The 23,645-nt window shown below is 33.0% G+C and overlaps 1 protein-coding gene across 8 annotated transcripts in view; it reads left to right on the top strand.

The window, feature by feature from the left end:
* The window catches only part of MEIKIN (meiotic kinetochore factor), a 130,546-nt gene that overhangs the window by 84,728 nt on the left and 22,173 nt on the right, over positions 1-23,645 (top strand). For 6 of the 8 annotated variants that reach the window (XM_074285134.1, XM_074285133.1, XM_074285132.1 and 3 more), the window contains 2 exons: positions 384-483; positions 5,576-5,712. The exons of 1 other annotated variant lie outside the window; for it this stretch is intronic. In XM_074285134.1, coding sequence (XP_074141235.1) covers positions 384-483; positions 5,576-5,712 — 237 coding nt within the window. Of the gene's footprint in view, positions 1-383; positions 497-5,575; positions 5,713-23,645 lie in introns of all 8 variants that reach the window. One more of the 8 variants, XR_012485485.1, reaches the window with a different exon arrangement.

The following is a 23,645-nucleotide window of genomic DNA, read 5'->3' as shown; positions in this document are numbered from 1 at the left end:
TATCTTTAAAAAGTTGGCTGTGTCCTAGTGTGAAAACTTTTCAAAGAAATGCAGAAATTTTAAACATATTTTACTGAATAAAATACAATAAATAAACATATATTTAGTCAGCAAAAAATTGTTTGACAAAGGATTAATTATTAAAATTAATTTAAGTACAAGTCATAGAAATGCGGTTGTCTGATGAATAGAAAATGGAGATCAAAATTCTGTATTGTTTCATTGTAAGACCATGTTTAATTATTCATTTCTCTGTCTAAAGTTTTTTTTTTAATCTTCAAACTGTGACTTAAGGAAAATATTTTGTAATTGAACTAGAACAACTTAAAGAAATAAGGCATATGGGATAAATCATCCTATATTTTTTTCTTTTTCTTTTTCAGGCTCCATGTCTTATATCAGAAATGTGTTGTATTGTTAAAACATCACCACAAATTATATATACAAAGATACCATGTTGCCTGCCTAAAAGAATGTCTAAAGGTAGTACATTAAGGTAGAATATCCTTTTTAGATAAGTTAATGTTTTCCATGGTAAATGAAGAATAGTGTTATCTTTTCCTGATGGTTGGATATAAATAATTAGCTTTATCAGGCCTGTATTAATGTGAAACTATTAAGTACAGAAGCATTCTTATATGTTCTTAGAAAGGTACAGACCTAAGTAATGGTCTAAACCCTTCATGGAGTTTACATCTAAATGGAAATAAGTAACAAATAATTGAAATAAAGAATAACTTAAGATAGGCAAAATACAAAGTACTATGCCTACAAGATCCAAGAAGAGAAATGACATTTCAGATAAAAGCGTAGGGATCAGTATGTGTGTTTGTTTAGAGACTAGGATGGAAAAGAATATACTGTTTGGTGGATTCTTGGAACAAGTAACATTTAACTAGTTTTTGAAATATGTGATGAACATTTGGGTTTGAAGGAAATATAGAATTTTATAACAGGGGTAGTTAGTAGTTGATCCATTTGGGTCATCATTAGTATGTTGAAAAACATCATTAGGGTTGCTTTAATTCATTCTCAATCAACTCTTTTACTTGAATACAAATTTTTTTTTCAGAAAATCTTGGGGCCTAAAATATGTTATAATTGAAAATTCCTTTTTTGTGTAGTTTTGAATGTTCAAATAACTTTGAAAATAAAAGACATTCAAAGTCTTACAGAGGACCTAGAATTCGATTATTTTTAAGAGTATAAAGAATGAAAAGGGAAGGGGCAACTAGGTGGCTCAGTGGATAGAGCACCAGCCCTGAAGTCAGAAGGACCTGAGTTCAAATGTGGTCTCAGACATTTTAACACTTCTTAGCTGTTTTGACCCTGGGCAAGTCACTTAACCCCAAATGCCTCAGCAAAAAAAAAGAAAAAGAAAAGAAAGAAAGAAAGAAAAATGAAAAGAATAGAACTAGTAATATGGAGTACATTAGTATAGAAAAAATAAAGGAATGATCACTATTTTCAAAATTGGGCTACACAAAAAGAGTATATAAATGTAGAGAAAAATATGAGGGGATTCACTATCAGCTGACCCTCATTTTAAAATAAACTGCACAAATGAGAGTTTAATACACATACATGTACTTTTAGATACAAAGAATTAGGTTTAGAAACAGTTCTCTAAATTCTTATTTAAAAAATATGAATTTATTCATGATTTATATATTAGGGATCGATTTGCATTATTTTGTCTATGAAAAACAGAGAGAATACAGAAAACTGCATCTGTTTGAATGAAGCTAAATAGAAATAACACAAAATACATAAAAGCATACACTTTTAATATCCATCAATACTGTATTCACTGCATGGTTCCTGCAAGGTTGTGTTTCATTATTCTTTTGTATCTGTTAAAGTATTCTACATATTTAAAAAATAATCATCAAACATTTTAAATATGTCTAAGGGCAGTATTTATTATAGGAATTCTGATGCAGTAGGAATTCTGGGCAGAGGACTACTAGATCACATCCACAAACTCTACCCCAATCCCTTGACCCCATACACACATTCTTCCATGGTTGAACTCCCCATCCTGCCCACAGCTAGGGACTTTGGCATCTGAGTCTCATGAGAACCAAAGTGCAAGACCACAGCAGCCTAAGATCATTAACACTACTGCTATTTATTTCACTATTTAGGTATTTCTTAACTATTTAATCTGTAGGGGTGTGTGGGTATGGAGGAAGACTAATACCTCTAATGAGAAGGCTGCCAAAATCTTTTCAGGACTGCACATTCACCTTTGCTATCTTTCAGCCCCCTGATTTTTACCTGTGACTCCAGGAAACTAGGATATACAGCACTCACACCATGCCAAACCATTTCAGTAGATCACTTAAACTAGATTGGTGGTAACCAACAGGCCTCAAACCTATTGGTAAGTTAGGTAGGTGTAGATAATATAAAATATTTGGGTGTTTATCTTCTAAGACATACCCAGGAACTATATGAACACAATTACAAAACACTTTTTTTATAATAGTTTTTATTTACCAGATGGTTGCATGGGTAATTTTACAACGTTGACAATTGCCAAACCTTTTGTTCCAATTTTTCCCCTCCTGTCTCCCCTCCCGCCCCCCAAGATGGCAGGTCGACCAATACATGTTAAATATGTTAGAGTATAAATTAAATACAATATATGTATATATGACCAAACAGTACAAAACACTTTTCACACAAATAAAGTTAGATCTAAACAATTGGAAGGATATATAATGAAAGTGTCATTCTACTTAAATTAGTGTACTTATTCAGTGCCATACCAATCAAACTGCCAAGAAATTATAGAGTTAGAAAAAATAATAACAAAATTCATCTGGAAGAACAAAAAGTCAAGAATTTCAAGGGAATCAATGGAAAAAAAAATCCAAATTAAGGTGGCCTACTTATGCCAGACCTAAAACTATGTTGTAAAGCAATAATCATCAAAACCATTTGGGACTGGCTAAAAAATAGAGTAGTCGATCAATGAAATAGGATAGGTTCAGAAACTAAAATAGTCAATGTTAAAAGTAATTTAGTGTTTGATAAGCCTAAAGACTCTAGCTTCTAGGATAAGAACTCACTATTTGACAAAAATTTCTGGGAAAATTAGAAAATAATATGGCAGAAATTAGGTATTGACCAACACCTAACACTCTATCCCAAGATAAGGTCAAAAGGGGTTCATAACTTAGACATAAAAGACGATACTATAAACAAATTAGGAAGACAAGGGATAGTTTACCTCTCAGATCTGTGGAGAAGGAAGGACTGTATGGCCGAAAAAAGAACCAGAGAACATTATTAAATTTGTACAAACAAAACCAATACAGCCAAGATTACAACAGTAACAGAAAACCTCCTTTCTAAAATATAGAGAGAATTAATTCAAATTTATAAGAATATATGTCACTCCTCAATTGATAAATGGTCAAAATATATGAACAGACAATTTTCAGATGAAGAAACTAAAGCCATATCTAGTCATGTGAAAAATGTTCTAAATCACTACTGATTACAGAAATGCAAATTAAGACTGCTCTGAGGTACCACTTCCCACCTTTCAGGATGACAGGAAAAAATGATAAATGTTGTAGGGGACGTGGAAAAACTGGGTTACTAATACATTGTTGGTGAAGTTATGAATTGATACAACCATTCTGGAGAGCAATTTGGAGCTAGGCTCAAAAGGGTAGGAAACTATGCATACCCTTTGATCCAGCAGTGTCTCTACTAAGCCTGTATTCCAAAGAAATCATAAATAAGGGAAAAGGACCCATATGTGCAAAAATGTTTGTAGTTGCCCTTTTTGTGGTGGTAAGGAACTAGAAAATGAATGAATACCCATCAATTGGGAAATTGCTGAATAATTTATAGTATATGAATGTAATGGAATATTATTGTTCTATAAGAAATGGTCAGCAGGCTAATTTCAGAAAGTCCTGGAGAGACTTAGATGAACTGATATTAAGTGAAGTAAGTAGAACCCAGAGATCACTGTACACAGCAACAAGAAGAATAGGTAATGATTAACTGTGATAGACTTAACTCTTTTCAACAATGAAGTGATTAAGGCCAATTCCAATAGACTTGTAATGGAGAGAGCCATCAGTAGCCAGAGAGAGAAATATGGGGACTAAATAGTATTTTCACTTTTGTTGTTGTTATTGTTTACTTGCTTTTTTTTTTTTTCTTTTATCCCCTTTTGATCTGATTTTTCTTGTGAAACATGTATGTATATTAGAGAATTTACTGTCTAGGGAAGAGGGAAAAATGGGAAGGAGGGAGAAAATTTTGGAATACAAGGTTTTACAAGGGTAAATGTTGTTGAAAATTATATTTGCATGTATTTTGAAAAATAAAAAGCTATGATTAAAAATACATAAGTGCCTGTGGTCAGTCTTATCCTTTTATTGTCTCATGTCCACATGTTTCTAGGATGAAAGCAGAGTACTATGTTTTCAACTACCAATTCACTTGAGGCATACTAGGGATATAAGCATAAGCTATTTCAACTATATTACCAATTTGGTCCAGTTTTATAAATTTGCCTTATAGACATGAGCCCAAAAGTAACTGAATATTGCAAACGTAATATTACATAAAATAATATTCTTTATTTTTGCCGCTGGCTGATTTTATCTGCTATTTGGTATGGCTTTCTGGTTTTGGCTTTCTCCCTCAGGCTCTGGGTATACTTGTTCTCCCTTTTAATCTGGATTTCTCATTTCATTGCATACTTTCAATGCTCTGGCCCAGTTCTGAGTGTTTTCATGCTTTTTCTACCTAGCTCTTCTGGTGTTTTAGTTTTTTTCTTTATATTTCTAGATTTGTATCTTCCTCCCCACCTTTTTTTTTTCCTTTTTACTGTCTCCTCTCCTCTCTTACAATCTCCTTTTCCTGGATGTATCTATACCTCAATGACACCATTTCATTGTCATCTTTAGGGCTCTCTCTCTCTCCACTACCTACCCTCCCAAAATAAATAAAATTTTAAAACCATTGGATTCCACCACTAGATGTTGGGTTATAATAGATGAAATTTTCCCTTAATTTGCCCATAACCAGATCTCCATGACACTTCTAAATAATATTCATGACATTCTGTCTTCTCCTCTTGCCCCTTTCCAGCTCCCTTTATGTGTTTATCTTTCCCTATTAGAATATGAGCTCCTTGACAGCAAATGTTTTCTTGATTATTTATAATTGTATCCCCAGTATTTAGCATATAGTGCTTGATACATAGTGAGCACCTAATAAATGTTCTATGCATTTCTTCAAAAACAATTGTGGCATAATGTAAATTAAATGATTTTGTAGATTTTTTGTACAAATTACAAATAATTTGTAGGTTATGCTAAGTTGATAGCATAAAAGCTGGATAACCAGATAATTTTTTTTTTTTTACTTATCATTGAGTTGTTTGGTGCCACTTAGCAGTCATATGGTTTTGTGTTCTGGCAAGCTGGATAATCAGCCATTTTATGTCAAAATAATGGTATATAAATATATATGTATATATATTACTAGAATTCCTGAGAATTATTCTGGAATAACTTTCTTCTGTCTTTCTTTACTATAGTTATGGTGAAGAAGCAAATAGGTGTGGAGAAGTTAAAAACTAAGGCAAGAATAAATCCAATCAAAGGGTCAAGCATCCAGGAGAGAGAAAAGGTGATGAAATCAAAGGCTCAATTAGCAAGAGCTGTCACTTCCAAGGTAAAGGGAGACTTTTCTGTCCATTGGAACAGAATGGGAAAGTTTGAGAGTAGAGATGATATTGATGTGATTTAAAGGATAAAATTGAGAAAGACCTTGCAAAATCTGAAATAATAAAAAACCTTTGGATTAATAAATAAAATATAGCTGCTTTAGAGAGAAAATAAAATAGATTGAATAATTAAATAGATAAACCACTAATTTGATTCTTAAGAAGAGATAAAATAAATCCTATTACTAATATCAAAAATGTAATAAAGATAATTGAAAACAAATAAAGGAGAAATAAAGGAAATGATTCATATTTTTTGCCCTATATGTCCATAAAAGTTTAATTTAAATTAAATTAATATTATATAAAAATGAAATTCCTAGAGTAAGAATAAATTATGGAGAACTTAATTCAATATCAAGAAAAGAAATTGAACACATTATAAATGAGTTTCCAGAGGGAAAAAACCAAGGACCAGAGAATTTACAAGTCAATTCTATCAAACATTCAAAGAACAATTAATATTCTTTTCAAAATTATTTATTTTATTAATTTCATGTAAAGTTACATTGTAATTAAATAATTTTAGCTAGCATATTTTAAAATTTTGAATTCTAACTTCTCTCTTCTTCCCTGTCCTACACTCCTTTCCTTCAGAATGCAAGCCATTATCCATTATGCATGTGAAGTCATGCAAAAATATTTCTGTATTAGCCATAAAGAACAACAATTTTCAGTATAAATGAACATGAACTCATTGGATAAATAGAAACATATTCTGTTACTCATATTCTTCTATGAATATATGCTATATAATCTTCTATGATACAAATATAGTTTTGCTATCTAATCTTGATACATAAATCATGAAGGGATAAAGTGGAAAACAAAAAAAAACTATAGGCTAATATTGCTAATGAATATTGAAGTAAGTTTTAATTTAAAGATTATAGCAACAAATAAAAAATTGCATGCTGAAACCAAATGAGATTTATGTCCAAAAAGTAGGGTTGTTTTATTATTAGTGTGCATATTATATATCAATCAATCAACATTTATTAAACACCTACTCTGTGTCAGGCACTGTGCTAAGAGGCAAAATACAGTCCCTGCCCTCAAGGAGCATAAGAGTCTTAGAAAGAAGAAAAGAGTCAAACAAATATATATAAAACACGCTATATTCAAGATAAATAAGAAATAGTTAATAGAGAAAGAGAGCACTAGAATTAAGAGGGGTTAAGGAAGATTTCCTGGAAAAGATGGGACTTTAGTTGGAATTTTTAAAAAGCCAAGGAGGAAAGTAGGCAGAGTTAAGAAGTGATAGGGGACAGCCAGAAAAAATGGTGAGAATTGAGAGATAGAATGTCTTGTTTATGGAACAATCAGAAGACTGGTGTCACAGGAACAATATAGTGGGCAGTAAAGTGGAAAAGTAGGAGGAAGTTAGGTTAGGAAGGTCTTTGGATGCCAAACCATTGAATATCACATCCATTTTTAGATTTAATCCTGGAGGCAATAAGAAGCTAGGGGAATTTATTGACTAAGGATGTGACATGATTGGACCTGCATTTTAGGAAAATTACTTTATTGGCTAAATAGAGGATAAATTGGAAAGGGGAGATATTTGAGATGGAAACTAACCAGCAGCTATTGCAGTAGTCCAGATAAGAGGTGATGAGAGCCTGCACCAGAGTGATTACAGGATCAGAGAAGAAAAAAAGGAGATAATATTCAAGATATGATGCAAAGGCGAAATATACAGGTCATGACAATAGATTAGATCTAGGAAATGAAAGATGGTGGGGATGAACCCTAATTTGTGAGCCTGAGGTAATAGGAAAGTTAGGAGGTGATAGGGGAAAATAAAGGGGAAAACATAAGGAAATATAATGAGTTTTGTTTTGGACATAAGTTTTAAGATGTCCACTAAACATTCAGTTTGAGAAGTTTAAAAGACAAAGATGTGAGAGTGGAGGTCAGCAGAGAAGTTGAGACAGGATAAGTACATATGGGAATTGTCAGCATAGAAATAGTAATTAAATCTGTGAGAACTAATGAGCTCACCAAATGAAGTACAATAGAGAGAAAAGAGAAGATAGACCAGGATATGATTAGAAGCTATGACAAAAAAAAAAAAAAAAGAAGCAAAATAAAATGCAAGCAAACAACAACAAAAAGAGTTAAAATGGTGTTGTGAACCACACTCAGTTCCCTTAGTCCTCTCTCTGGGTGTAGATGGCTCTCTTTACTGAAAATTAGAACTAGTTTGAATCACCTCATTGTTGAAGAGAGCCACATCCATCAAAATTGAACATCATATAATCTTGTTCTTGCTGTGTATAATTATCTCCTGGTTCTGCTCATTTCATTTAGTATCAGTTCATGTAAGTTTCTCCAGGCCACTCTGAATCATCCTATTGGTCGTTTCTTACAGAACAATAGCATTCCATAGTATTCATATACCATAATTTATTCAGCCATTCTCCATTCGATGGGCATCCATTCAATTTCCAGTTTCTAACCATTATAAAGAGGGCTGCCACAAACATTTTTGCACATGTGGGTCCCTTTCCTTCCTTTAAGATCTCTTTGGGATGTAAGTCCATTAGAAACATTTCTGGGTCAAAGGGTATGCACAGTTTGATAACTTTTTGAGCATAGTTCCAAACTACTCTCCAGAATGGCTGGATCCATTCACAATTCCACCAACAATGCATCAGTGTCCCAGTGTTCCCGCATCCCCTCCAATAATCATCATTATTTTTTTCCTGTCATCTTAGCCAATCTGAGAGGTATGTAGTAGTATCTCAGAATTGTCATAATTTGCATTTCTCTGATCAAAAGTGATTTAGAACATTTTCATGTGACTAGAAATATTTAAATTTCTTCATCTGAAAATTGTCTGTTTATATCCTTTGACCATTTATAAATTGAAGACTAGATTGAATTCTTATAAATTTTGGTCAATTCTGTTTATATTTTAGAAATGAGGCTTTAACAAAACCTTTGAATGTCAAAATGTTTTCCCAATGTATTTCTTCCCTTCTATTCTTGTCTGCATTAGTTTTGTTTGTACAAAAACATTTAACAAAATATAATCAAAATTATCTATTTCGTGATCAGTAATGATCTCTGGTTCTTCTTTGGTCACAAATTCCTTCCTCCTCCAAAGATCTGAAAGGTAAACTATTCTATGTTCTTCTAATTTGTTTATAATATAATTTTTTTATGTCTAGATCATGAACCCATTTTGATCTTATCTTGGTATACGGTGTTAGGTATGGAACAATGCCTAGTTTCTGCTATACTAGTTTCCAATTTTCCCAGCAATTTTTGTCAAACAGTGAATTCTTATCCCAAAAGCATTTGTGTTTTTCAAACACTAGATTGCTATAGTTATTGACAATTTTGTCCTGTGAACCTAACCTATTCCACTGATCAACTAGTCTGTTTCTAAGCCAATATCAAATGGTTTTAATGACTGCTGCTTTATAATATAGTTTTAGATCTCGTCCAGATAGGCCACCTTCATTTATATTTTTTCATTAATTCTTTTGAAATTCTTGACCTTTTGTTCTTCCAGATGAATTTTGTTGTTATTTTTTCTAGGTCAGTAAAATGGTTTCTTGGGAATTTGATTGGTATAGCACTAAATAAATAAATTAGTTTAGGTAGTATTGTCATCTTTATATAATATTCACCCAACCTATCCAGGAGCATTTTATATTTTTCCAGTTGTTTAGATCTGACTTTATTTGTGTGGAAAGTGTTTTGTACATAATTGCTCATATAGTTCCTGACTTTCCCTTAATAGATAGATTGTCAAATATTTTATACTATCAACAGTTATTTTAAATGGAATTTCTCTTTTTATCTCTTGCTGTTGGTTTTTGTTAGTGATATAAAAAAATGCTGATGATTTATGTGGATTTATTGTTGGCTATAGCAGAGTAGCCAACACTGCTGTAGATTCCTCCCTGTAGATACTCCACCCACAGAACCTTCTCCCCCACCTCCTCACCCCCTCCCCCCAGTCCCTGTCTGCCCTGCCTGCACTTGGCATCTGTTGGCCTGCTTGCATTTGGCCCATCTTCTAATCTTTTTTATTATAATGGAGTCATTTCCTGTTATGGAGTCATTGAATGTAATTGTTGGAATAGATTTCAGAGATCATTGAATGAAATCCTGTTATTGAATAGATGAGGGTTAGATTCTTACTAAGTGCTAAGTCAGTACTTGACAATTTTCTAGTTCCGGCCTTTCCTGGGAGTTTGACTTGTGAATTCCTGGGGAAGAGCTTGTGTGCTTGGGAGGAGCAAGTTCATTGGTTGAAGTGGTTCTTCCCAGAAGCCCTTGCATTATCCCATGCCCATTCTCTGGGAGGATAAAGAGGGCAGCTCTGGGGGAAAAAAGTCAGTCTCTGCTCTAGACCAGGCTTGACGTGGCTCTCTGCAGGAAGGGAAGTCACTTCTCTGGACGAAAGTTAACGGCAACTGTCTGGAGACAACGGTTCTCTACAGGAAGAAGAATCTGTCTGAGAGATTTGAGTTGACACAGCAGATCTCCTCCCAGAGAGTGATCTGCAGCTTCTGGAAAACGCAAGCAAATAACAACAGAGAATGAGAATGTTGTGTTGTGTTCCAAACTCTGTTTTCACAGTTCTCTCTCTGGGTATAGATGGCTCTCTTCATCACTGCACAACTGGAAGTGGTTTGAATCATCTCAATGTTGAAGAGAGCCACGTCCATCAGTCTTCTTGTTGCCATATACAATGATCTCCTGGTCCTGCTCATTTTACTCAGCTTCAGTTCATGTAAGTCTCTCCAGGCCTCTCAGAAACAATCCTGCTGGTCATTTCTTACAGAACAATAATATTCCATAACATTCATATACCATAATTTATTCAGCCATTCTCCAATTAATGGGCATCCACTCAGTTTCCAGTTTCTTACCCTTTCCCTCCTTTAAAATCTCTTTGGGATATAAGCCCAGTAGTAACACTGCTGGATCAAAGGGTATGCACAGTTTAATAACTTTTTGAGCATAGTTCCAAACTGTTCTCCAGAATGGTTGGAGTTATTCACAGTTCCACCAACAATGTATCAGTATTCCAGTTTTCCCACATCCCCTCCAACATTCAGCATTATATTTTCTTGTCATCTTAGCCAATCTGACAGGTGTATAGTGGTGTCTCAGAGTTATTTTAATTTGCATTTCTCTGATCAATAGTGATTTGGAGCACCTTTTCATGTGGCTACAAATAGTTTCAGTTTTTCATCTGAAATTTGTTCATATCGTTTGGCTATTTATCAATTGGAGAATGACTTGAACTATTATAAATTTGAGTCAATTCTCTATATATTTTAGAAATGAGGCCTTTATCAGATCCTTTGGATGTAAAAATGTTTCCCTTCTATTGCTTCCCTTCTATTCTTTTCTGTATTAGTTTTGTTTGTACAAAAACTTTTTAACTTAATATAATCAAAATTATCTATTTCGTGATCAATAATGATCTCTAGTTCTTCTTTGGTCACAAATTCCTTCCTCCTCCACAAATCTGAGAAGTAAGCTATCCTATATTCTTCTAGTTTGTTTAAAATATCATTCTTTATATCTAGATCATGAACTAATTTTGACCTTATCTTGGTATATGGTGTTAGATGTGGGTCTATGCCTAGTTTCTGCCATACTAGTTTCCAATTTTCCCAGTAGTTTTTGTCAAATAGTGAATTCTTATCCTAAAAGGTGAGACCTTTGGGTTTGTTAAATATTAGATTGTTATAGCCATTGGCTATTTTGTTCTGTGAACCTAACCTATTCCACTGCTCAATTCTCTATTTCTTAGCCAGTACCAAATGGTTTTAATGACTGATGCTTTATAATATAATTTTAGATATGGTACAGTTAGACAACCTACATTTGCTTTACTCTTCATTAATTCCTTTGAAATTCTTGACCATTTGTTCTTCCAGATGCATTTTAAAAATTTTTTTCTAGGTCAGTAAAATAGTTTTTGGGATCTTGATTGGTATAGCACTAAATAAATAGATTAATTTAGGGAATATTGTCATCTTTATTATATTTGCTTGACCTATCCAAGAGCACTTGATATTTTTCAAATTGCTTAGAGCTGACTTTATTTGTGTGGAAAGTGTTTGGTAGTTTTGCTTATATAGTTCTTGACTTTCCCAAATATTATTTAAAATGGAATTTCTCTTTGTATCTCTTACTGTTAGATTTTGTTAGTGATGTATAAGAATGCTGATGATTTATGTGGATTTATTTTGTATCCTGCAACTTTGCTAAAGTTGTAGATTATGTCTAATAGCTTTTTATTTGATTCTCTGGGGTTCTCTAAGTATATCTTTTGCAAAGAGTAATAATTTGGTTTCCTCATTACCTTAATTCCTTTAATCTCTTTTTCTTCTCTTATTGCCAAGGCTAGCATTTCTAGTACAATACTGAATAGCAATGGTGATAGTGGGCAAACTTGTTTCACTCCTGCTTTTATTGGGAATGTGTCAATCAAAAAGGTGTATCTATTTTGTTCGTTTTTTTTTTTTTCATAAAACCAATTTTTAGTTTTATTTATTGATTCAATAGTGTTTTTTAGTTTCAATTTTATTTCTCTCTTATTTTTAGAATTTCAAGTTTGGTATTTGATTGGGGATTTTTAATTTGGTTTTTTTTTTCTAGGTTTTTTTTAGTTGCAAGTCCAATTATTGAACTTCTCTTTATGTATTTTATGCAAGTAAGCATTTAGAGATATAAAATTTCCCCTTATTATTGCTTTGCCTGAATTCTGCAGATTTTGGCATGTTGTCTCATTATTGTCATTCTCTTGGATGAAATGATGGATTGTGTTTATGATTTGCTGTTTCATCCATTCATTCTTTAGGATGAGATTATTTAGTTTCCAATTTCTTTATGGTCTATTTTCCCCTGGCCCTTTATTGAATGTAATTTTTATTGCATCATGATCTGAAAAAAATGCATTTACTATTTCTGCCTTTCTTCATTTGATTTTGAGGTCTTTATGTCCTAATATATGGTCTATTTTTGTATAGGTTCCATGAATTGCTGAGAAGAAAGTGTACACCTTTTTGTCTCCATTCATTTGTCTCCAAAGATCTATCATATCTAGTTTTTCTAGTATTCTATTTACCTATTTAACTTCTTTTTTATTTATTTTGTGGTTTGATTTTTCTGGTTCTAAGAGTGCAAGGTTGAGATCCCCCACTATTTTAGTTTTGCTGCCTATTTCTTCTTGCAACTCTCTTAATTTCTCCTTTAGGAATTTAGATGGTATACCACTTGGTGCATATATACTTAATATTGATATTGCTCCATTACCTATGGCACTCTTTAGTAAGATATAGCTTCCTTCCTTAGCTCTTTTAATTAGATCAGTTTTTGCTTTTGCTTGAACTGAGATCAGGATGACTATCCCTGCTTTTTTTTACTTCACCAGAAGCATAAGAGTTTCTGACCCCGCCTTTACTCTGTATGTATCACTCTGCTTTAAATGTGTTTCTTGTAAACAACATATTGTAGGATTCTGGCTTTTAATCCAGTCTGCTATCCACTTACATTTTATGGGAGAGTTCACCCCATTCACATTTACAGTTAAAACTACTAATTCTGTATTTCCTGCCATCTTATTAACCCCACATTATACTTTTCTCTTTCCTTTTCTTCTTTCCCTCCTCCCTAGAATTTTACTTATGAGCATTACTTGCCTTAATTAGTCCTCCCCCTTTAGAAACCCCTTCTTCTTTTTTATACCTTTCCCCTACTATTTCTCTTTTCCCTTCTATTTAGCTTAACCTTTCCCTTTTTCCCTTTCTCCTCCTATGTTTCTATAAGATGAGAAATGTTTCTCAGATAAATCTAATATATCTAATATTCTTTCTTTGGGCTAAATCTGATGAGAGTAAGATTCACACAATATTCATTACCTTTTCTTCTTTCCTTCAATTATAATATGTTTTCTTTGCATCTTCCAAGATGCAATTTCTCTCATTTTATCTCCACTTTCCCCTTTTTTTCTGTCACAATCTCCTTTCCATCTCTAGTTTTTTTAATATTATAACAATAAAATCAGATTATACATGTACTCTCAATGTATACCCATAACAGAAATACATTTCTCAAGAGTTTTTTTTTTTCTTTTTACCTTTTAATGCTTCTCTTGAGTTCTGTATTTGGAAGTCAGATTTTTTGTTTAGCTTGGGTCTTTTCATCAAATGTAAAATACCTGAGAAAATAACTGACTTGGAAAATAGATCTAGGAGAGACAATCTAAGGATTATTGGACTCCCTGAAATGCACAATGAAAAAAGGAGCCTAGATACTATCTTTCAGAAAATCATTAAAAAGAACTGCCCAGATATAAAAATAGAAGGCAAAATGACCATTGAAAGAATTCACTGAATACCTCCTGAAAGAGACCCCAAAATTATAATCCCAAGGAATATTGTGGCTAAATTAGAGAACTATCAGAGCAAGGAAATAATATTGCAAGCAGCCAGAAAAAAACAATTCATACATTTTTTTCTATTTTTTCATTTGCTTGACTGATTCTTGTGTCTCATGGAGTCATTTATTCCCATTTGTTCAATTCTGAATTTTAGTGAATTATTTTCTTCATTTACTTTTTTATTTACTTCTTTTTGTATTTGTCCAATTGAATTTTTAAATGAGTTGTTTTGTTCTATAGAAATTTTTTCCATTTTACAAATGCTATTTTTAAAGTAACACCTTTCTTTTTCTGTTTCACAAATTCTGTTTTTCTGGGAGTTGCTCTCTTTTTCCATTTTATGAAATCTATCTTTTAATGAGTTCTATGCTTTTTCCATTTCACTAAGTCTATTTTGTAGTGAATTTTCTTCAAATAGTTTATGTGTTGCCTTTTCCAAAGCCTCTTGCAAAAATTTTCATTTCCTTCCCCCATTTTTTCTAGTTCTCTTTTAAGATCCTTTTTAATTTCTTCTAGGAGAGCCTTGTGTGATGGGGACAAGGTTATTTTGCCTTTTGGGGCTTCATCTAGAGACGATCTACCTTTAGTCTAAGGGTGTGAAATCTTTTCTCCTCTTTGGCCATAAAAGTTGTCTATTGTTAGAGACTTTCTTTATTTTTTTTACTCATTTTTTTTTTTTTTTTAAGTTGAGGTCTGCCTTTAGGGTGGGTGATGTTTTCCAAGCAGCTGCAGCTGTGTTGGGTCAGTGCTGCTTCACTTCTGGTGCTGGGTAGGTGTGGCCAGGTCCCCTGAGATTCTGGTGTTTGGGGGTTCACTCTAACTTTTGTGTTTGTGCTGGACTTTTTCTAACTTCTCTACTGATCTACTGGGTTGCAACCAGGGCAGAGTAACCCACACAGCTATAGAATCCTGTAGATTCCTCCCTGTGGATTCTGTATTATGAGGAGTCTGTGCTGCCCAGCTGAGTCAGCAATGCCGGGGGAGTCAGCAGTGCCCAGGGACTCTGAGCTGTCACCACTGGTGTTTGTGGTCAGCCATTTGTGTTAGGCTGCCTCCTTCCCATTTCCAATTGAAACAAATCTTTTTTGGTCTGTTTCCTCTCATAGATTTTCTACCATGTGGAGTCTGCACTGCCACACAGAGACTCCACCACCTCACGGGGACTGCACCACCGGAACTCTGAGCTGTCACCGCTGGTGTTATGGTCAGCTGTTTGTATTAGGCTGCCTCTTTCCTGTTTCCAATTGGAACAGACCTTTTCTGGTGATCTTCAAAATTATCTTTTGGGGATAATTTGTTGCACTCCCAATATTTGTGATTCTGCCAGTCCAAAGCTACTTCAGAAGCTAGATTTCGTAATTAGTATAAGAGTTGTAGAGAAGGTCAGAGAGAAATGTGTGTTGTCTCTACCATCTTAACTCTGCCCCTGGAAATCAGAAGAGTTCTTTAGTGTATCTTTTCTAAATGTTATGTATTTTTCTGACATCTAGTCCTGTCCAGCTATCTATTCATTTTTGTTAAACCACAGGAATTTATGAAATAACTAAAGAGCTTCATATTCAAAACTCAGAACCTTTTATATTGGCACAGGCATTTCTGTTAACTCTAATAGCTACAATGTGATATTCCACTTTGCCTGTAGGTGGCTTTATTCAAACAATGATTTCCTGCTTTGCTTCTTGTGGTGACCTAAAACAGAATTGTGTCCTATTATTTGATTAACTTCAAAGAATGCATTTTAGCCTCACATATTTTCATATTTCCATTTACCATTTTACATGGGAAATGTGGGTTCTGACCCATTGTTTACAAAAGTAACATAACCTAAATAAATAAACTAAAAATACTATTTTTAACAACGTAATTGTTCATCACAGTAAAAAGTTTTGACATACCAGAAAAGTTATTTTCATCAGCCTTATTGTCTGATTTAAGTTCAGTTCCATAGTTCTTATTTTTTTGTCCTTAGAAAATTACTTACTTTGTCCCTATTGCTAAGAGAATGAAGTTGCTAATAAGCTCTCTAATAAAAGAGAATGTTTTGAGCCAAGTTTGAGATAGATCAAATAGTTATAATAGCATAGAAGCTATTATTTTAAAATATATTATGTATGTGTATAATTAAAAAATTTCTGTATATGACTTTGTTAAATGAAGTATTGTTTAAAATTAAAAGATTTAAATAAAATTCCCTTCACTTAACTTGAGAATAAAGTTCAAATTACACTCAGATGATAAACTATACCAAGTATAAAAAGAAAAAAATTAAATCAAGTTAAGTGACTACTAATGGACCTTGTAAATATTTCACAGTGAATTAAAAAAAAATTCCCATAACTTGTCTTATTTCACAATGTAAGATAAATTACATTTAATTTTAAATCAACTGAACTTAATTGGATTTCTGTTTGAAATCTACTTGGTTTTGAAAACAAGATGTGCATATATATATATACATATATATGTATGTATGTGTATATATATATATATACACATATATACACACATAGTAATAGATTATAAGATCTGAATAAAGGCTCTTTGTGGTGAAAATCAATATTAATTTTGTGTCTATCTCATCTCCAGCACTTTGCTAAATATTGGAAATACAAAAGACAAAAAGGAAAAAAGTTATTCCTTTCTAGAAACGTAACTATTTTCTGTGCACAAGATGCATATGCATGTTTATAAATGTGTATGTGTATGTATAATTATTTACATATGTAAATATAAATGCAAAGTTTTTTCAGTGAAAATAGTAACTGGGGTATATCTGAAAAGGCCTAATTTTGAAGGTGGTATTTATGCTAATGGAGAACTAAGTGGTGCAACAGATAGAATGCCAGGTCTAAAGTTAGAAAGACCCATTTTCCTGAGTTCCAATTTGACTTCAAATACTTACTAGCTGTGTGACCCTGGGTATATTATTTTACTCTGGCTGCCTCAGTTTCTTCATCTGTAAAATGAACTGGAGAAAGCAAAGGCAAACCTTTTTCTAAGAAAGTCCCAAATGGAGTCATGAAGCGTCAGACATAACTGAAAAACAACTGAACAATTTGTGCTGAGAGTTAAAGGAAGCTAGGAGTTCTTAGAAGCAGAAGTAGAAGTTCCAGGTATAGGATACAACCTATAAAAATGTGTGCAGATAGAAGATGGAATGCCATTTTTAAAAATTACTTATTTAATTTTTAAGTTATGTAATAAAATAAGGATTCCCATAACAAAATATAATGCAAAAGATGATCACAAATGAAATCTATTATGTGCAATTTTCTATTCCTTTTAAATATATAATAAAGTTATTGTGTAAATTTCTTTCTTCTTTTTGCCATTTAAAAGAAATCAAATAGGCCAATTTGGATGGCTGGAAGGCAAGTAATGTACAATCAAGATGGGAAAAGTCAACTAAAACCAGAATGTGAATTCCAAAAGAAAACCTCTAAAATCAGGAATATTTTCCATACAAACTGCTTTTTAAATACATAATAAATTTGTGAAACATCTTTCCAAACTGTCTTTATGTTAATTTCCTTCTAGTCTTTCTGTATTTGTAAAAATGTTTCAATACCCTGGCCCTCTTCTTTGTCTTCTTCTTTTTTTTTTTTTTTTTTTTTTTTTTTTTGACATCACCATTGCTAATCCTGGAAAACCCCTCCAATTTCCTGAGCTGTACAATAAAAAAATGAAGGAAAGTCCTCATAATAAATAAGGAAAGCCAAGCAAAAATAACCATCAGAGTTTCCATGTCCAGATATATGTGTGTGTATATATGTACATATGTATATGTCTCCCTCCAGAAGTTGAGACTATCATAAGTTCTTTGGAGATGTGTTTGTTTTCCATTGCTTTGATCAAACTTCTTAATTCTTTCATCTTTTTTTTTCTCTTTACAATGTTGTCACTATATAAATTTCTTTTCTGGTTTCAGTTCACTCCTCTTTATCTGTTTATGCTTCTCAGGATTCTATGAAATCTAACAGCACAATATTTCATTACATTTACATGACACAATAAAATGAACCAATTCTCAATTGATTGGTACTCTTAGGTTCCATCTTTTCTTTTTCCCCGTTTTTAAATCCTCCTGACAATATGAGGGAAGTTAGTTTATGACTATTCTGTCCACAGGACTAAACTCACTTTTAACTATTTCTCCCCCCCACCCTATCACTTCAATACTGAATTTTTTTCAATTGAGTTTGACATATTCTTATACCTAATTGAATGTGTGTGTATGTGTGTGTTTTAAGTGTGTTACAATCAGCCTCTCTTTTTTTTCTGGTTCATATAAGAATGAGAATATGTACTTTTTCTTTTAAAAAATTGTTTGTCTTTTGTGTTTTATTTCATCAATTTCCATAATTTCCCTCCTCTCCCCCTCTAAGAGAACTTTCCTATGTAATAAGTAGCATTTTTAAAGGCAAAAATGTGGGGGAAATAAAATTAATCATTGGATTAGAAGAAGTCCAAGAAAATATATACAGTGTGTAATACTTATAGAACACCTTCCTGAAGGGGTGTGTGGTTTGAGAGTATCTTATATATCTCATTTGAATCATGCTTAAACTTAATAATTTTGCCATATTCACTTTTGATTTTTTTTGTGTGTGGTTATTCCATTTACATTGTTATTGTTACTATAAATATTGTTTTCTTGGCTATGCCTACTTCATTCTGTATCAATTTGTTTAGCTCTTCCATACTTTTCTATATTCTTCATTTCACAACAATACTCCATTATACTCATGTGTTTAGCCATTCCCTAATTATTATTTTTTTTTACTGTCACAAAAAGTGCTTCTATAAATATTTTTGTGTTTATGGGAGCTTTTGATTTATCAATGACTTCCTTAGGGTATAAACCCAGTAATGGAGTCAGTGGTTTAAGTTTTAGTTCCTTTATTTGCATAATCCCAAAATATTTTCTAAAATAATTGGATTATTACATACCTCCATCAACAGTCTATTAGAACAACTATCATTCCACAATTCTCCAAAATAAAATATTGTCATATTTGTTATTTTTGAAAGGTGAAACCTCAGAGTTGCTTGGATTTACATTTGACTTGGCACATTCTTTCATTGGATTGTGAACTTTGTAATCATTCTTTTGACAACTATTTGTTCATATGCTTTGACCCCTTACCTGTTATAGAATGGCTTATATGTGTGTATATGTCTCTGTGTGTGTGTGTTTACACAGATGTGTTACATCTTATATGTGTATGAAAATGAGATAAGAAATCTTACAGAAAAGGTTTTTTTCTGCTTGATCACTTCCTTCTTATCCTAGGATAATGTTTTCTGTGCAGAAGCTTTTTATTTTCATGTAATCAGTTATCGACTTTATTTTTTCTAATTGCCTCTGTCCCTTGTTTGATTAAGAATATATCTTAAAGGTGGTGTCCAGACTTTTTTTTTCTTTTTTCATCATGACTTTCAGATAGTCAATAATTTTTAAGTATTGTCTCCTGGATCTATTTTCCAGGTCATTTATTTTTCCAGTAAAATATTTTGCACTGTCTTCTATTTTTTTTCACTCTTTTGGCTTTGAATTATTATTTTTGATTTCTCATAAAGTCATTAGTTTCCATTTACTCAATTCTAATTTTTAAGGAAATATTTTCTTTAGTGAGCTTTTGTATCTTCTTTTTCATTTGGTCAATTTTGTTTTTTTAATGTATGTATTTACTTATTTAAAACTTAAATACAAAACAGGAAAAAAATTTTTAAATTAAAAATAAAAAAGAAAAATAACATTGTTATGTGCACAGCCAAACATAAGAGATGGTTCAAAATAGAAAAGGATAAATTTCTATTTTCCTTCCCGCCTTCCACTTCCCCCAAGCACACTACAGTGAAGTACAGAAATATTTATATATGTATGTATATATACATACATGTACATAGGATATACACTCTATGTCATAACACATATACACTCATCCACCTCTATGTAAAGTTAAACTATGCTTGTTTGCCCTTCATTTCTCTGGAGGTGGATAGCTCATCCTTCTTAAGTCCAATTTTCATATTTTTCTAAATCCACCCTTCATTTCATACACCACAGCAATATTCCAACTTTTTTAATAGTCTAAAACAATAGTGATTAATATAGCTGACAGTGTAGTTTCCTATTTTTTTCTCTTTTGATTTAATTTATTTTAACTTTATCTTTATTTGAGGTCAATGATTACTACCCCCACTTTTTTTCTAATAGATTCTACTCCTGTATAAATATCTTGATTTCTGTCCTTCTACCCATTACCTTGCCTTGCTATTACTTAACCTACTTTCCCTATCCAAAGATCCCTTCCTTATCCTCTTCTATCCTTTCCTTCCACTCTTTTCCTTCCTCTTTATTCCATTCTTAATTATCTGCATACTCTTCTATACCATTCCCTCCTCCCTTTTATTTCTTTATGAATTTAGAAGACATTTATACCTTTGTAGATATATGTATGTATTGACCCCTCTTTAAATAGGATTCCAGAACTACTAGCCCTCTTTCCATACCTAATTCTTCTGCGTCAATTCTTGCTCTTGCATCTCATGTGTATAATCTAATTACTATTTTTACCTTTTTCTACGTGGTTTTGCTTTTTAGAATCATAACATATTCCTGATCTTTTTTTTTACCTACCCATTTACTAATTATGAGCTTAGATATATGGTTTATATTTCCACAAATGTAGTTCTCTTAGATCTTATATGTCATATTTTCTATTAAGTTCAGGTCTTTTTGCAACAAAATCCTGAGTCTGACAATTTATTGAATGTATTTTCAATTCAGGATTATACTTAACTTTGCTGGTTGATATTTTCAGCCACAATCCTAATTTTTTTATAAATTTTTTTTGCTCTTTGAGATACAATGTTTCAAGACCTCCAATCTTTAAATGTATGCACTGTTAGGTGTTCTCTGATTCTAATTGTGCCTCCATCATATTTGAATTGTTTTTTTCTTGTTGCTTGTAATAGTTTCTCCTTGATTTGGGGATTTGGGAATTTAAGTATGATATTCCTCATAAGATCAATCTTTTTTCTATTTCTATTTGTCCCTCTTGTCCTGCCACTTTGGGACAATTTTCTTAAATTTTTTTCTTTTATTATTATATCAGGATTTTTCTTTAGGTTGTAGCTTTCAGTTAGTTCAGTTATGTTTTCCCTTACTTATCTGTTCTTATTAAATGTCTCATGTTTTCTTCTATTTTTTCATTCTTCATATTTTGTTTTATTATTCCTTGTTCTTTTACAATCTGCTGGTTTTCCCTAGTCCAATTCTAGCTTTTAAGGAATCATTTTCTTTTTTAAGATTCTCAATCTTCTTTTTTACATAACCTTTTGTTCTTTTTTTTTTTAATTTATTTTTTTTTTTTTTGAGACTGGGGTTAAGTGACTTGCCCAGGGTCACACAACTAGGAAGTGTTAAGTGTCTGAGATCAGATTTGAACTCGGGTCCTCCTGAATTTAAGGCTGGTGCTCTATCCACTGTGCCACCTAGCTGCCCCCCCTTTTGTTCTTTTTAAAAAAAGTTTTTCCTCAATCTCATTTGATTTTTAAAGTTCTTCTACAAATTCTTTTGGAGCAGGTGACCATTTGATTTTTTTTCTTTTGAATAGCAGAAGCTTCCTTATTTCAGTATCCTCCTCTGAAGATAAATCCCATTCTCTATTCCCATAATAACTTTCTATGGTTGAATTCTTTCTCCTTTGCCTGCTCATTTTGTAGCAGATTGTTGGTATAATCACACACCTGGGGTATGGAGAATGGTATCTATGAATTGAAGTTCTCCTTCAGTTCTCTCCTCTGGCATGGAACCCAAAACTAGGAACTCTGCCTTCCTCTAAATGCCCACAGCCAACAGCATCCTTGCCTCACTGCTTCTGCACTTACCTGCCTTGTGCTAGTTCCTTCTCACCAAGGGCTATCTCAGCAGTAAAGCTAGACCTAGTACTCCTTGTCAACACAGGTTCCTTCAATCTTCCCCATCTTAGATCCCTGATTTCCCACACTATCTGGGAGGTGAAAGTTTCTGTGGCTGTGGCTGAGGCTGAGACTACCTCTCAACTCAGCTAACCCTGGGCTTTGTTGCTTGCTCTTTCAGCATAATGAGTTTAGAGGTGTTTACATTTCACAGGGGACAAACCTCTGTCCTGTCATCTTTCTTCAAATATTTTCACATTATCCCAGAAGGACCACTGTTCTGCCTCCATTCATTTCTTTTTAAATATTCTACAGTTGCCTCAAGGTGCAATTTTGTCTTGTTTGCTGGGGAAATCTGGAGAACTTAGAATTTTCTGATCTACTCCATCTTCCCAGAATCTCCAAATTCTATTTATTAAAGAGGTTTTTCCTTTCTTTGGTGAAATTTTTTTTGCCTCTCTTTCCATTTGGTCTATTCAGCCTTTTAAAGGTATTCTTTTCCTTATTGGCTTTTTATGCTTCCTTTACTATTTGTCCTAGTCCATTTTTTTAAGATGTTATTTTGTTCAATATTTTTTGTGTATGTCTCCTTTACCAAGCTGTTGACTTGTTTTCCATGATTTTCTTCATTGCTTTCATTTCTCTTCCTGATTTTTCTTCTATCTCTCTTAATTTTCAAATTCTTTTTGAACTTTCCATGGCTTGAGACCAATTCACATTTTTCTTAAAAGATTTTTGATATGTGAGTATTGTTATTTTTTACTTTGTTTTCTTTTGAGTTATGTGTTTTGATCTTCCTTGTCACTTTAGTAACTTTACAAGGTCAGAATGTTTTTCTGTTGTTTCTTTTCCAAGCCTATTACTTGATTCTTAACTCTTTTTAAAAATAGGGCTCTGTTTCCAAGTATGGGCAAAGTTCTTCCCCAGTACTTACAAATATACCCCTAATACTTTCATTCTGACCAGTTAGTTGTTCAAACCCCTTACTTTATCATCTATGGACTGGGAGCTTTGGAAGCAGCTGCTGCTGAATCAGTGGCTCCCAAGACCTGCTCCTGGTTTGCATGGGCAAGGGCTGTGCTGGCACCTGTGTTGGACTAGGGCCCAGCTATGAAAGACCTTTCCTGCTAACCTTCTAAGTTGTCTTTGGCATTGATGGACTGAAAAGTCTAAAAGCCACCCTGATTCAATTACCTCAAGGCCTGCTCTTGGTTTGCTGGAGTCTGGTCTGTGCTGATGCAACCTGCATTGCAATGGGGTGCTCCACTCTCACCCTGATGCAGCAGACCTTTCTTGCTGACTTTCTAGGTGGTCTTGGGCTGGAATATTATTTGACTCCATCTTTTCATGGGTTATGCTGCTCTAGAATTGGTTTGGAGTTATTATTTAAAGGTATTTGGAGGAATTTGGGGGAGAGTCCATGGGTCCCTGCCTTTACTCTCTCTGCTTCCATAGAAAGAGGAACTTTTCTAAATTATCTAATACATAGTGAGGAATGAGGGTAAGGTTTGAAGGTAACTTAACTCAGTAGTTAGT

The sequence above is a fragment of the Sminthopsis crassicaudata genome, chromosome 2, assembly GCF_048593235.1.
Source record: "Sminthopsis crassicaudata isolate SCR6 chromosome 2, ASM4859323v1, whole genome shotgun sequence".
NCBI lineage: Eukaryota > Metazoa > Chordata > Mammalia > Dasyuromorphia > Dasyuridae > Sminthopsis > Sminthopsis crassicaudata.
Note: the sequence above shows the minus strand (reverse complement) of the source record. Positions and strands in the feature narration are given on the sequence as shown.